The sequence below is a fragment of the Lissotriton helveticus genome, chromosome 7 (genome assembly GCF_964261635.1).
Source record: "Lissotriton helveticus chromosome 7, aLisHel1.1, whole genome shotgun sequence".
NCBI classification, from domain to species: Eukaryota; Metazoa; Chordata; class Amphibia; order Caudata; family Salamandridae; genus Lissotriton; species Lissotriton helveticus.
The window spans coordinates 1,220,572,144-1,220,587,863 of NC_136068.1; the positions used below are offsets into that span (position 1 = coordinate 1,220,572,144).

Below are 15,720 nucleotides of genomic sequence, written 5' to 3' on the forward strand. Positions count from 1 at the left end.
GTTGTTGTCTTTTCAAGGTCCCTGGTTTCTCCCTTGCTATCCATCCCCTCTGCAGTCAGCTTTGATGTTATCGCATCCACAGCTTCGGCTGTCAGTGTGGAAGTTGAGAGCCAGGAGTGGCGAAGTTGGGGTTTCCCTGAGCATTTAGTCTTGGTTCTGCAGCAGTCTTGCGGGAATTCCACCTTCAAATCCTATGGCGTCATTGGGGGAATTTCCATCGCTGGTGTGGGGTGCTAGGTTCGTTCCCCTCTGGGGTGCTCTTTGTCGGAAGTGCTCCAGTTTCTCTGGGAAGGCATTGATAAACAGTAGGTGGTTTACACTTTATGGTCTCAGTGGGCAGCTATTAAGGCTTTTCGATACCCTTGGGGAATTTTTGAGATGTGGATGATTTGGTCTCCAGTTTATTGCGGTTTCTCACCATCCCGCCCGGTGGTGTGGCCTTCTTTTCCTTTTTGGGATTTGCCCCTTTTTTTGTGGTCTCTGTTGGCTCCTCTCTTTGAGCCTTTGTCTGAGAAGGTTGTCAAGTTTCTGACTTTGAAAGTGGTCTTCTTGGTGGCCATTACTTTGGCCCGGTACTTGGGGAACTGGGTGCTCTGTTGGCCCAGGAACCGTTTTTGTCATTCTCGGATGATGGTGTGGCCCTGCTGTTGGAGTCAGCCTTTGTCCCCAAGGTATCTCCATGGTTCCATAATTCCAGGGATTTGGAATGGCCTGCTTTGGACGCTGCTCCTGTGTTGGCTGCTGATCTTCCTTCGCCTTTTCTGGATGTGTGCAGGGCTTTGCGGATTATCTTAACCGAGTTCCTTTTGGAAATCAGATTCATGGTTTGTCTCCTTCAGGGTGGCTTCTCGTGGGGGGAGGCCTCTACCTCTTTAATTGGTTGCTGGCTGAAGTAGGTCATTATGTTGGCTTACTCGCTTTCTGGTGCTCCTCCTCTGGCTGGTGTTCGGTGGCATTGTACCCGTGGGTGGCTGCTTCATGGATGGAGGAAATCATCGCTTGGAAGAAGAGTAAATGAGAGAAAAAGGTCACAATACAAAAGCCCAATGGCAGCTTTAATTGGCTGTGCCTGGTGGGTATATATTGACTATTTTTTCTGAAATCATATGTAACCACAGTCTTCTTAGATTACTTGATTCTAGTCTGCGGCCATTGCCTGCCATAGTTCCTAAGTATTTTCCAGGTTTAACTTACTTGCAATGACAATTATGTACATATTCCTTTCTTTTTGAACGATTTTTGTAATTCAACTTGGCAATTGTATCAGTGAATCATGAGTTCATTTCCTTTTGTTTATTTTTTGTTTTCTCTATTTTTGCAACCTCCATTGTTCATTCTTATTCTCCATCACACCCATAAACCCCTCCTCTTTCCATATTTTTTAAGAGGGGCAGCCTATATCATATTTTTTACATTATCCATTTCCTCTCTCCTCATGTTTTTCACTCATTCTTCGTACTGCCATCTACATCTGTGTTTCAGCAATAGGGGTTTTACCTTCTCTTGTGTACAGTTAATTTTTCACTGCCCTCTTTTAAAAATGTGTTATATTTCGATAGGCCTGGACTTGGTAAGCTGGCGTTATTGTTATGTTTGATTTTTTATTGAAAATATATGTCACATAAGCAGAAAAGAGAAAAAAGTACATGTGCCACTGCCAACATGTGATGGCCAGTTGTTTGCAATATTTAAACTTAAAAAAAAAAAGATAACAGCTATTGCATGTAGTTCTTAAAGAACAGTATGAATGCTTCATAGCTAGCGGGTGTACTTAGAACAGGTATAGAAACACGTTTCAGTTGCAATGTATATTACAGGAAAATGCAATTCCTATTGGTTCTAATTGCTTGATTTTACTGCAATCTAAAGACAAATTTAAGCACATGAAAATGATTAAAAAAGAATAAAGAAAAAACACTATTGGATCACCAGCCTACACACTGAACCACTCTTAACACAAATACAAACACATTATGTTACGATAATTTTATTTGTATAGCGCAACATGTGCAGAAGCTTTTTGTTGCTATAATGGAATACCAGAAGAAAATATGTCCAACAATCATGGTCTGTTTGACATTCTTTATTATTTAAACAACATGTATCAATGATAAAATTCTTCAAAGTGTGGGGAAAGCTTGTTTGAATGTGACTGGGAGCCATGAGAAGAAGCACAATGAGGAGGCATGTTGGTCCCTTGCTCACTTTGCCACTGGATTCAAACTAGCCTTGCTGTTGAAGGGTGTTAGCCCAAAACTGGTCCCAGGATGCTTGTTTCCGGTCCAGGGAAGACATGGCTTGGCAGTTCGGGCTGGACTGTTCCCATGAGGCTCAGGGTCAAGACTAATTTGCATATAGCTGGGTCTGAACTGAGGTGGCGAAGTGAGCTAAAGAATGATGATGGATTCAACCCAGATTTGTGACTGGGGGTGAGTGTCTGAAAAGTGTCAGGGCTCTGTCCATCATCTCCTTGTATTTGCTTTGTTTGCCCTAAGTTGGCAGGGGATGCCCAGACGTGGGACCCTTGCTCACTTTGCCACTGGATTCAAGCTAGCCTGGCTAATGAGGGCTGTTAGCCGAAAACGGTCCCAGGATGCTTGTTTCCGGTCCAGGGAAGACATGGCTTAGCAGTTTGGGCTGAACTGTTCACATGGGGCATAGGGTCAAGACTGATTTGCATATAGCTGTGTCTGAACTGGGGTGGCGAAGTGAATGATGGATTCAACCCAGATCTGTGACTGGCGGTGAGGGTCTGAAAAGTTTCACAGCTTTGTCCATCTTCTCCTTGTGTTTGTTTTGTTCGCCCTAAGTTGGCAGGGATACCCAGACGTGGGTCTCTAGCTCACTTTGCCACTGGATTAAACGTAGCGTGGCTGATGAAGGCTGTTAGCCCAAAACCGGACCCAGGATGCTTGTTTCCGGTCCAGGGAAGACATGGCTTGACAGTTCGGGCTGGACTGTTCCCATGAGGCACAGGGTCAAAACTGATTTGCATATAGCTGTGTCTGAACTGGGGTGGCGAAGTGAGCTAAAGAACGATGATGGATTCAACCTAAATCTGTGACTGGTGGTGAGTGTCTGAAAAGTTTCAGGGCGCCGTCCATCATCTCCTTGTGCCAGATTATATATACAAGCAGTCCACCATGCATATACTGTTTTTAGGTAAATATTACTCTAATTTGAGTTACTCCTCTATTAAGCCGCTAATGATATCGCTAAATTTTAAACAATGTAGACCAGCGTTTTTACATTTATAACTACTTTCAAATTTGTACACATGTATGGTTTAATCGCGTTTCTTACGGGTTGGTATTTTCAGAAGGAAGTCCCTATCAAGCGAGTAGATTACTGTTGCCTTTTCCTAAATTGTTTCTGTATTTTTATCATTTAGTTTTCTTACCTATTTGTAACTTTTTAACTGTATTTTGTATTTTACTATGTATGCTTTTATGATTTACTATTGTGATATCGAATAAAGCTTATCTTGGACTCTTGGACAAAGTGTTCCGAGATTTAATTACAGTCTGTTGGTCTCCTACATAGAGGTTCACCCTTAGAGGCACACATGGTTGGGAAGTTGGTTACATATATTTAGGCAATACAGTGCCCCTGTACATACTTGATGACGTAGGGACTTGGATGGGAAGTAGAATCAGCGTAATTAGATTAACAATAAGTAATAAGAGCATTACCTTCCTGGCATATTATACTGATAAAAACAGCACTGTATTGCAGCTGAGTCATGGATATATGATATCTGATCACCCCCCAATAAAAAGAAAACGGAGAAGTCATTTGGCACACTCTTTCATACACAAGGGTCTCCCAAGACTAAACTTTTAAAAACGTTTTTATTAACTTAAACAAACTACTTCAAAATGTCTAAACTAACCACACACAGCCAAACCTCAACAAACAAGAGGTGCAATCATTTTCAGGTGTGCACTGTAGGGCAACCAAATAGAGACAATACTATGACAATGGTGGTGAGCTCACAATTATTATGGCAATGGTGGTAAGCTCTAAAGAAATGCTAATAGACTAACATTAACATAATTATAATTGCTTTTATTGTGGTGAGGTTATGGGGTACTTTTTAAATGTTGCAGAAGATGAACTGTTTTCACCCTTTGGCATCGCTTCCATTAATGCCATTTTCAGTGAATATACTTTTTGTAATGCTGGGTGACAAAGTCATGTTGATGTCAATCATAGCATATACTACATAATTATTTTGCTGGAGTATGTAAAACATGATAGTTGCTAGTTAAATATGCCTATTGGGATATTTAAAGCGGTGTTAGTTCAAATTACTTAATTTGGAATTTCATTCATTGAATGTTTCAAGCTTATATGAATGCAGGCAAGCCTATCTATGATACAACACCACTGTACTTATATGTGTGTATAGAATTGTGTGTGATGTTTAATTTATGAATAATGTAAAGGTTACTATAAAAAATAATGCTTACGTGTGTATCATTTGACTATGCTTTTAAGAAGATTTGCGTAGTATCTGGTAAATATATTTTGAAAGATCCTTGTGAAATAACGTGAAAAGCAGCTCGCATGTGCTGTTAATATGAAAAGTAGGACTGGTATTCCCGAAAATCATAACATTGACTGACCTTTAAGATCTACTAAGATTTTAGGATTACAAAGCAGATGTCTCATGAAAGTGTATATGTGAAGCCTCGAAGCTGACTAAAAACGGCAAATATCACTAGAAAACTTTACATAATTGCAAACTGTAACGTAACAAATGACAGAATAGTTTCCCCAAAGGTTAATCATTTCTGTGGAATACAGTAAAAATGCCACGTTTAATATTGACCTTCACACAATCATTCTTTTGCATAGATACGCCATCTGTGTGCCTCATCTCGCTGAAATAAGTTTATTTGAGCTATAACGCTCGCATGCTGAATTTTTCATCTTTATAATATCCCTGCCAACAGTCTCACGTGTGTAAAACTTTAGTGTAGATCTGAGACAGCATGGGCAGCAGCGATGAGCCGATAAAAGGTTTAAGGGAATCTGTACCCAGCAAGAGCAATTTACAATGTAACTCAATCCGACACTCTACGCAAATCTCTCGAAACTCTGTGGTGCCAAGAACATTACCTTTATATTTAGTCACGACAGCCGAGTTGAGACTGAGAGGCTCCTGGAAGCTGACAGTGAGTGATGTGCTACTTGTAACCATGAGACAGACATTGGTCGGCGCCTCCGGGGCTCCTGGGACACAAGACAAGAAAAACAGCAAACTCAGTAATGAAAGCACAGGTTTTATCCGTATTGTGAACACAGCACGAGATTCTTTTCTTTTTAACTACACAGTGGGTTGTGGTTTCCACTTACTTCAATATGTATATGTTTGGTACACGCATGACTGATAAAACGTATTAAACGTATTATAGCGTAGGACTATTCAAGGTAAACTATTCCCAGTGTAAATAAAACCGTGAGTTACGTACATTAAAAAACAGTGTGATGAGTCTGATATAAATCTGTGAGCTGTTTTTTTGTTTTATCGGTAGAGGGAAGCGAAAGCAGACAAACACTCATTATTGAAATTTATTTAAGAACATATTGGCGAAGTGAACGTACAATCTACCATCAACTAAATTAATCTAAACAACGCTTCCCTAAAGGGAAATTATATTTTTGTTTGTATAATTATGGAAAACCACTAATTGCATTTTTACAATTGTTCCTTCCAAGCTTCCTTGTGGTTGCAAGTGCACATACACATTTTGTATAGCTATGTTGGATAGAGGTGTTCACTAAAATAATCTTTTTTAAAGGAGAGTTACCAGTATGTAATGAGAAGACTAAAAAAAACACTTCTTTAAATACATAGAAGTTAACTTTAAAATGAAATTGAAGTTGCAACTATCAGTCTACCAACCACTACAGTGTGTGTGAATTAAAATAAGCAGCACGTGATGCCATGTCCCAATGTACTGCTCATAACTTCACATATGACAGCATAGACGGTAGCATTGGTGGCATCATACCTATGTCCGCACCCTATTCTCACTCTATCAGTAGTCACCACTCACTGCATCTGGCCTTCAAATGAGTGACTGGAGGACTGGGCTTTGTTCAGGCTCTGTGAACCTTGAAAGGGATATAACCCTCGAACTCCCCCATACCGTGGGAAGTATTTACCCCAAGCCAGGTACCCCCGTCATCCCAATATACTTAGCCAACAAGGTCGTATTTGTTGTGGTGGTTGTTGGCCGCAGTTTTATTGGGATCATAAATCACATCTGGGTCATATACACGACAATACCATAGCCAATACCTCACATCTGGGTCATAAACATGACATCCTCATAATCATAACTCATATCTGGGTCATAAATCATACATGCCATCGCCATAGTCATAGATCATATCTGGGTCATAAACATGTCATCATCATGTTCATAAATCATATCTGGGTCATATCTGGGTTTCTCTGGAAAGATCTCGGATATCTATGCAAGCTTCTCTGGAAACCTGACCGCTAGCTATGATCTCATGGAAGACAGGGAGGTCAGTTCCACGGAGTCATGTTTACACAGCTTCCTGGTTCCTCCACCTGATGTATTGGTAAATATATGCCAAAGTGTCAAATCGGGCTCCCCTCGAGATCCGGCCCCTCCTAAAGTTCTGACTGCTAGTTTGGAAGTACTGGAGCCCTATTTTAGACACATTATTCAACTATCGTTTTCTTCGGCCTCTCTTCCGGGAGACTGGAAGAAGGCTATAGTGCTGCCAATAAAAAAGAAACCGAATGTAAGCCAGGACATACTAGAGAACCTAAGACCAATTTCCCTCCTACCTTTTCTTGCTAAAGTGACCGAAAAATTAGCCAATACACAGCTCATGGATCACTTAGAGGCTAATAAGGCACTGCACAGCTCCCAATCGGGCTTTCGGAAGAATTATTCGACCGAGACGGCCCTCTTGCGAGCGACCGAAACTCTGCGGATTGGTGCAGATGAAGGTCACACTATGGCTCTCATTATGCTGGACCTCAGCGCTGCGTTCGACACTGTGGCTCACTCCATCTTGCTACAGTGTCTGAGCAGTGCTGGGGTCACCAAGGCGGCATTGGGTTGGCTCAAGGCCTTCCTCTCTGACCGCAGTTTTCAGGTTCAGAGAGGCACGTTTCTCTCAGACAGCATAGCCTTAGAACAGGGGGTGCCCCAGGGCTCTGCCCTGAGCCCCACCCTGTTCAACTTTTATATGGCTCCATTGGCAGTTGTGGTCCAATCATACGGCATAGAATTAGTATCTTATGCCGATGATACTCAACTGCTCATCTCCCTATCACAGGCACCCACTTTAGCAGCGGCCAATTTTAAATCCTGCATGCAGGAGCTTGCAGGCTGGATGAACCAACACTGCCTGAAGCTCAATGGCTCAAAAAATGAGGTTCTAGTGATAGGGGGAAAGGATGCCAGTTGGACTCAGGAATGGTGGCCTCCTTGCCTTGGCCCTACACCCATCCCTGGCAGGGAGGCAAAAAATCTGGGAGTCTGGGTGGATCCCAAACTCTCTTTTGAGAGCCACGTTAACAAAGTAGCAGGGAAATGCTTCGGGATAATGAAGACCCTAAACCGTACGCTGGACCTTCTGCCCCTGGAGGCTAGACGCACCATGACCCAAGCATTAGTCACCTCCCGCATAGATTATGCTAATGTATTGCTACTAGGGACAACTGAGAAAAACATAAGACGGCTCCAGGTGCTACAAAACACGGCAGCACGGCTAGTTCTCAGACTCCCCAAAAGAACGGCATCTAAACCCACTCTGTCTGCCCGTCATTGGCTTCCTATAAAAAAAAGGATCCTATTTAAGGCACTTCTAATTTGCTATAGGATAACCGTTTCAAAAGCCCCTGAATATCTGAAGGATCTAGCTATCCCCTATCAGCCCACCAGAGCACTTCGCTCCACGGGCATGGGCCTTCTGAAAGTACCTCGTATAAAGAAGGCCAGAATGGGTGGACGCTCCTTCCGAGTGTTGGCAGCCAACCAGTGGAACATTCTTCCCATCGAAATTAGGATGGCCAAGACTGAAACTATATTTAGGAAGCTCTTAAAAACACATCTGTTCACCCAGTAGACCTGTCTCTGCCTTTTCGGCCACTCTCTCCACAGCGCGGGGACACGCCGGGATGGCGTCACCAAGCGCTTTAGAAGCCCCTTTATTATTATTATTATTTATTATAAATCATGCATGTCCTAACCCTAGTCATAAATCAGATCTGGGTCATAAACATGTCATCATCATCGCCATAAATCATATCTGGGTCATACACATGTCATCATCATCGTCATAAATCATATCTGGGTCATGACAATCATCATATTGTGCAGATCATATCGTGGTACATTCAGTTCGTAGATGGCACGCCTACCAAAACAGTTCTTTTGTTATGCTTTGGTCGTCCTCTTTGTCGTGTTACCTCTGGGACCACAATTTGGGTGGTCACCCACGCCCTTTGCGTGTAGGGAGGGGTAGCTTCTCCAAGGAGTCAGGCCCAACTCGCTACCTTTTTGTGCCCTGCCGTCCGGCCGGGTCTGGGCCGCGAGCGCCGTCTCCGTTTGCTACTCCCCTCCTTAGCCCGGCCACATCACCCTGCCGTGCGGCATCCCAAAATGAGTGGCCTACTTCTACACACCGCCATGTTGGTGTGTCTCCTTAGCCATCCGTAACAATATCCGCCCATGCTTGTGTTGCTGTCCAGCACTGCGACAACTGCTGGTTCCTAGGTGTGGGTGGGTGGGTCAAAATTCAGGTGCGCCGCTTCCCCCGCTCCACGAAATTAGGAGCTATCTGGGGGGAGCGGCGGCTTATATCCCCCCTTCTGCTCGTACACTACGCGCAGCTGCCCCCCCATTGGGGGGTTCATACCAGGCGGTCCCCCCCTATTGGCTAGGGGGTTCCTTGGTGCCAACCGGATGTTCCCTCGGGAGGTGTTGATCCTTCCTGCCGCTTCTGGGCGCCCAGAACCGGTTCTTCCACTGGGGCTCGACGTGGGTTATGGCGCCGGCCCTTGAGCCTCCCGCCCCCTTCGGGGGGGTGCGGCGGCCTCTGCAATAACCCTCGAACTCCCCCATACCGTGGGAAGTATTTACCACAAGCCAGGTACCCTCGTCATCCCAATATACTTAGCCAACAAGGTCGTATTTGTTGTGGTGGTTGTTGGCCGCAGTTTTATTGGGATCATAAATCACATCTGGGTCATATACACGACAATACCATAGCCAATACCTCACATCTGGGTCATAAACATGACATCCTCATAATCATAAATCATATCTGGGTCATAAATCATACATGCCATCGCCATAGTCATAGATCATATCTGGGTCATAAACATGTCATCATCATGTTCATAAATCATATCTGGGTCATAAACATGTCATCATCATCGTCATAAATCATATCTGGTTCATAAACATGTCATCATCATCGTCATAAATCATATCTGGGTCATAAACATGTCATCATCATCGTCATAAATCATATCTGGGTCATAAACATGTCAATCATCATATTGTGCAGATCATATCGTGGTACATTCAGTTCGTAGATGGCACGCCTACCAAAACAGTTCTTTTGTTATTCTTTGGTCGTCCTCTTTGTCGTGTTACCTCTGGGACCACAATTTGGGTGGTCACCCACGCCCTTTGCGTGTAGGGAGGGGTAGCTTCTCCAAGGAGTTAGGCCCAACTCGCTACCTTTTTGTGCCCTGCCGTCCGGCCGGGTCTGGGCCACGAGCGCCGTCTCCGTTTGCTACTCCCCTCCTTAGCCCGGCCACATCACCCTGCCGTGCGGCATCCCAAAATGAGTGGCCTACTTCTACACACCGCCCTGTTGGTGTGTCTCCTTAGCCATCCGTTGTAACAATTTCCGCCACGCCGCAGGGAGGCGCACGTCTTCCTGCGGCTCCCCCCAGCTCTCGTGATTATTGTGGCTTCTATGCGCAATTGCGGTACGGGAAGGCACTTCACTGGCTCTCATCCTTCCTTCCGCCAGCTAGACTCGTCGTGGCCGAATGGCTCTAGGCGACCAGGGCAAACCCAAGGTGAAAGCCGCCATACGTATTCTAAGTCGGCCTTGTGCACTTGTGCGCGGCTGTGCTTTTTTCTTTATTTGTGAGGCCGGCCCCTGTACCCACACCGGGGTGGGCGCAGGATCTGCGCTCGGGGCCACTCGCACCCATCGCAACAGCCATTCCCTTTGGCCCGGGAGACTAAGTGATTTGCCTAAAATCACCGGATGTTTGAGCCTCCTTGTCGAGGTTGGACTGTGGTTTATGGTATGCTCAATCTGCCCACTGTCTGGACTCCTTCCTCTGGCCTTATTAGGCCGCGCCATGTCGTATCCATTTCAACCTCTTTTTTTTTTTTTTTTGCCGTTGCACGATTGCCCTATGCTCTCGTGTACTCACCGTCTGTTTTTTGTAATTTGCCCCCTTGTAACTTGCTGGCCGACCCAACACATTCACTTCATGGTGGGCCGGGCGCGACGGGTTATTGGGTAGTCGTGATCCGCCCTCTGCACGGATGTGTGCCCCTGGGACAAAGTGACTGCCCAGGAGGGGATGAGCCCTTGGTGCTGGCCAGCTTCTGTGAACTATTGTCTATAATATCTTTTCATATGACCCAATTTGTGTCGCTGAACAGGCAGCTTCAGCCCTGACGGCAGGTATGGGGCGCGTGGAGGTTTGTGAAGAAGCCCTATACTTCCATTAATGCCAGATGTACACTCTGGTCTCCGAACGCGGAGTTCTCCTGTCACGCACCCAAACTGGCAGTGGACAGTTAGACTAGTTGCGTGCTGCCACCTGTCACATTTCCATTTGTTCCATCTCTTTAAAACACTCTTTTTTTTTTTTTTTTTAGTGCTATATTATATTCTTTCTGCTCAGTTGTGGGTGGCGCAGCCCTCACCCAACGAAGGTATGCGTGGCCTTTCTAACTGTATGCTCCTGCCATGTGTCCGCATTGGTTGCCCCGCTTTCACAGTTTGCTCTTCAGCATGGTGACTGGGTGCTGCATTTTTGCATCCATTTCGCTACGCTAGCATCCTAACACGGTATAATCGATCCGCCCCATTCAGCGCGCTGTCTCTCAAATTTTTTAAACAAAAACAATGGTCCCTCCTATCTCGACTGTAAGGGGCCTATAATCTCTTTTTAACCTTCCTCCAGTTGGCCTTCGGGGTGTGCTTGCTTTGCCGCCCTCCTTTTGGCTCTGAAAAGGTGAGCTGGCACGTTGTTCATTCTATTCCAAACTATTTAACAAAGGATTCGCGCCGCGCCCCTCTGCAGGTGCACGATGCCCTGCCCCCTGCGGGAACAACACTGGGGCTCACGCCCAGAGCACCCTCTCAGGCCCGCAGCCTGCCAGGAGGTTGCCACGATTAAACTTGAGTGCACACTTCAATGCAGTCTGCGTGATAGTGTAGGCATGTTCCCGCTACGGATAACTTGGTGCTGACTAACAACTCCTCGTTGTTACCTAAAACAACGTTGCCCATTTTTTTTTTTTTTGGGATGGATGAACAGGCCCACCGTGGTGTGGACCTGTGACCTTGAGGCCCCTGCAGCAGGCCCATTAGTGAGCTGAGCCCCTAGACCAGGCTCGAGACCGCTCGAAAATTGCCGGGCCTGAGGAAATGTCATAAGTGACTTACTAATTTGGAAACCGAATGCTTGTGTGTAAATCTTGAGCTCACTGCTTCAGAAATGCTGTGATCTTAAGCAGATCACGTTAGGCGTCCCTTCCGAGATTCGAACCTGGTGCCCCTCTGCTTCGAGGTCGGCGCGCTAGCCGTTTCGGCCACTTGCTGTCCTGTGTCTCGAATTCCCTATGTGCCAACATTAGAATCGTGCCGCTCATACACATTATGAGCTACACCAAGGAAAAAATGTCCTTAAGTGCTCCGGCTCGGAGTCGGCAACAAAAGTCGTGTCACAGGAAAATTATGCCCTCCTGCAGGAAGTGGTGGAGTGGACCTGCCTCAATATCACAGGGCCAGAGTATTAATCCAGGCACGGTCACGGTGCCGATCGAAATGCGCCCGACCCTGCCCCGTAACGGAACGAGTTTGAACCGGTCCCAACTAACTGGAGGGATGCAAGGGGGGGGGGTATGCTGTGCTCGCGCAGTGGTAGGGTACAACACCAGCCACCAATCGCGAGTGGGACAACCGTTTGCCTGTGCGCCATTCGAACAACCAGTTCCCGGGGGTGAGATCCCCAAATCTGCACCTTCTGTGATGCGTCCGTACATTCCCTTTAACATGGGGGGGCCAAAAGGGATTTGAAAGAGCCGGGGCGGCAGGACGAGATGGTACCCCGGCCTGTTCTGCCGTATGTACAAGTACCGTATTTACATCAACACATTCGAGGGGGGGGGCGCACTGGGGGTTAAATATCTTGCCCCGAAGCGCATGGAGTGTACGGGACCTCATGGAGCGCTCTGGAAAGTATTGGTATTACTGTGGCCTTTAAAGCCCGGAACAGTGGCGGCCAGGCCGCGCGCATCTCAGCCGCGGTGTAACATAACACCTACAAATCAATCACGGATACCCCCGTCCTCGTCAAAGCTGAGTGGCGCCTGCTATGGAACCGAAGCTCCAACCATGACAAATAGCACCCTCTGCTGTGGGCGCTTAACCCAGTGAGCTATTTCCAAGAATGTTAAAAGGAATTGTCACGGACAAGTTTACTCCCCACCCATTGGGTTTTTTTAAAAAATTTTTTTTACTGACAAAGCCGGGATTCGGACCCGTTTTCTTGAGTTCGCAAATCGGTAGCGCTGGCCGCTAGGTCACACGTCACACCATCGCTACGCACATGTCGCATTAAGACTGCAAAATATATAAGCGGAGCATGCAGCCAGCGCGAACTCCGTATATCCACCATTCGAAAACCTGTGCCTCGCCGACTGTGCTACTCGAATATCGACCTTCAAGCCTCCCCCTCCCTTCGTATTATGTGAACGGGAACAAGGGGGGGTGGGGGTGCGCCGCTTCCCCCGCTCCACGAAATTAGGAGCTATCTGGGGGGAGCGGTGGCTTATATCCCCCCTTCTGCTCATACACTACGCGCAGCTGCCCCCCCATTGGGGGGTTCGTACCAGGCGGTCCCCCCCTATTGGCTAGGGGGTTCCTTGGTGCCAACCGGATGTTCCCTCGGGAGGTGTTGATCCTTCCTGCCGCTTCTGGGCGCCCAGAACCGGTTCTTCCACTGGGGCTCGACGTGGGTTATGGCGCCGGCCCTTGAGCCTCCCCCCCTTCGGGGGGGTGCGGCGGCCTCTGCAATAACTGTGCACCACTTTTGTCCAAGTGCAGGACAGGTTGACTGCAGGGACCTTTATTATAGGATCTTAAGGTGGTTGTGTTGTATAATTGATTTAATCTAAACATTGACAATGACATAGGTAACATTAAATAATTACATTTATTAATGAATGTCTTTGTAAGAGGGTACCATCTTCAGTGGTTTTAATTGTATTGTTTTGGTTTATCAGGATATATTTCTAATCTTATTATTGTGATGACACCCTGAGAAAGCCTGTAGATCTAACTTTTGGTAGCTACATCCCATTATATTATGCCTACAACAGGTGAAGGATATTGGTGTTTTAGGGTTTAGTCTTCCCTATGGATACAATTATACAATGACGTATTAAGTGTTGTGCACCAGAGGACTGGGGTAGTAGCCCACAACACATTGCCTAAGTAGGCTTTGAAGTGCTATGCCTCACTACCCTGAGGAAGTCCAGCGGTACAATTGTTCCCAATAGGTGGAAAGTTGTGGACATATTGCTTGTGATTGGCTCACCTCCTTCCCAATTAATACCCCAATTTCTTATCTAGGTATACAAGTAACCATGTAATACAATGCAACATTACCATTGTGGGGTGTTGGTGCATCTTAGACTACAAGGTTGAAGGTAGAGTGATTTTTTAAATATCCCCAGAATCTGAAGATGGATATGTTCATCATATTAAATGTAACCAGATAAATACTTTATCTGTTACATGTTTATTTTGGGGTAATTAGCTCAAAAAAGCTCTTTTTCAAAGTGCATAAAATAACGCCCAAATATTAGAGTTAAAATGTGTATGTTTTGTTTACCTTTCATGAATACATAAACTGTGCTGAGGGTCAGTGGATGTATGCAATTGTGTGACAGTAATGTTTAGTGCATGATGATGCACTCTCTTCATTTGAACCATTTGTATTTGCTGAAATCTATTTTGTCTAGCTCAAATAGATGAAAATAATACTACCAGAGAATGTGCCCCATAATTTGCATTTTTGACACATAACTCAGATAACATTTCCATATCATTTGGTCCTCCGTGATGCATTATCTTAGTAGACCGACAGTGGCAAAGCTCTGCAGAGTAGTTTGAGGGCAACATTTGGATGAGGACAAAATGTGGCACTCTCTCGTACGTAACTAAGGCCAGGTGGAAACAAGTGGTTAGGGAGGTGAGTGTCATAACACATACAAGGTGTGTTTGCATAGTTCATCTCTAGTGGGAAACGTTGCTTGCTACAACAGCAATAAATGCTGAGCAGATGTATACCAAACTTGGACTAAAATTAGAAAGTGTGCTTTTTGTGGTTTGGTGTAATCTGTTCAGCTGTATTGTAGCTATTCATGTTTGAAAAACGTGTTCTGTGGAATTGAAAGGGTTAGCTCTTTTGTATGCAGTGGCTGTTTAAAATCATGATTTCTGAAAAGTGCAATTTCTGTGAATCACACTTTAGTTTTTTCAGGAAAGTGATTGGGTGGTGAAACAGATTAAAATATTGTTTCTGCCAACTTGAAATTGGTGGTACTAATGTGTGGGGAAAATCCACAGTGAAAGGAGCAACTATGAGAGTTATCAGAGAGTTGTAATAGAAATTACAAATCTTCCACTATAACATCAATGTTTTTCTGTAAATCACAATTATGCTGCCCCAACTTTCTATTCAGAAGCACTCACCATTTTCGCAAAATAACAATTTTCAATACAATGGCTATATTTACGCAAAACAGAAGCAAAAAAATCAAGGCTCTGGTAGTATGAAAGTCCGAGAGACAACATTGACAGATGATGTGGGGCCTGGTAGAAAGTAACTCCCTATGGCTAAAAACTATTGTGCACAGACTTCAGGCTATATGCATAGGAGTTAGGCTGCCCATGGCAGTTCAGGGTAGGCCCTGGCTGAAGGCCAGGTCCTGAAGCCAACCACAGCTGTGTATGACAGAAGGCAGTACACCAAGCATAGCGCAGAATGAGTCTGTGGCAAGTGAATGTCCTGTACCAGTTCATAAATGTATGAATACATCATAAAAAAGAACTTGAAGTTCACTACAGGTTGATTTAGCAAAAGCCAACCCAAAAATGTGATTAATGGAATGTACAGTACACACCATATATAAAGCCAACCCCATGCTCAATACACGACTTTGACCATGACACAGGAAAAGAATGTCTAACAAGAGCAAATCATGGCAGGTGACGTGGGGTAAGGTGTGTGTTGTGCGCTGCATATCACAACTGACACATTTCAATGTTTATTCCTTATAGTGAAATCATGCATGGAAGGTAATAGGTCCAATAAGATCCCCTTGATGTTATTATAGCTCAGCAGCTTATTTAATAATCTTTGAAAAATATGGTTTTGGGCAGAAGCAATATGGT

General features: G+C 45.2%; 1 protein-coding gene across 1 annotated transcript in view; it reads right to left on the reverse strand.

The window, feature by feature from the left end:
- ANKFN1 (ankyrin repeat and fibronectin type III domain containing 1) overlaps positions 1–15,720 on the reverse strand; it is a 1,441,385-nt gene that overhangs the window by 1,127,984 nt on the left and 297,681 nt on the right. Inside the window, exon 4 of the mRNA XM_078650803.1 lies at positions 5,125–5,238. Coding sequence (XP_078506929.1) covers positions 5,125–5,238 — 114 coding nt within the window. The remainder of the gene's footprint in view (positions 1–5,124; positions 5,239–15,720) is intronic.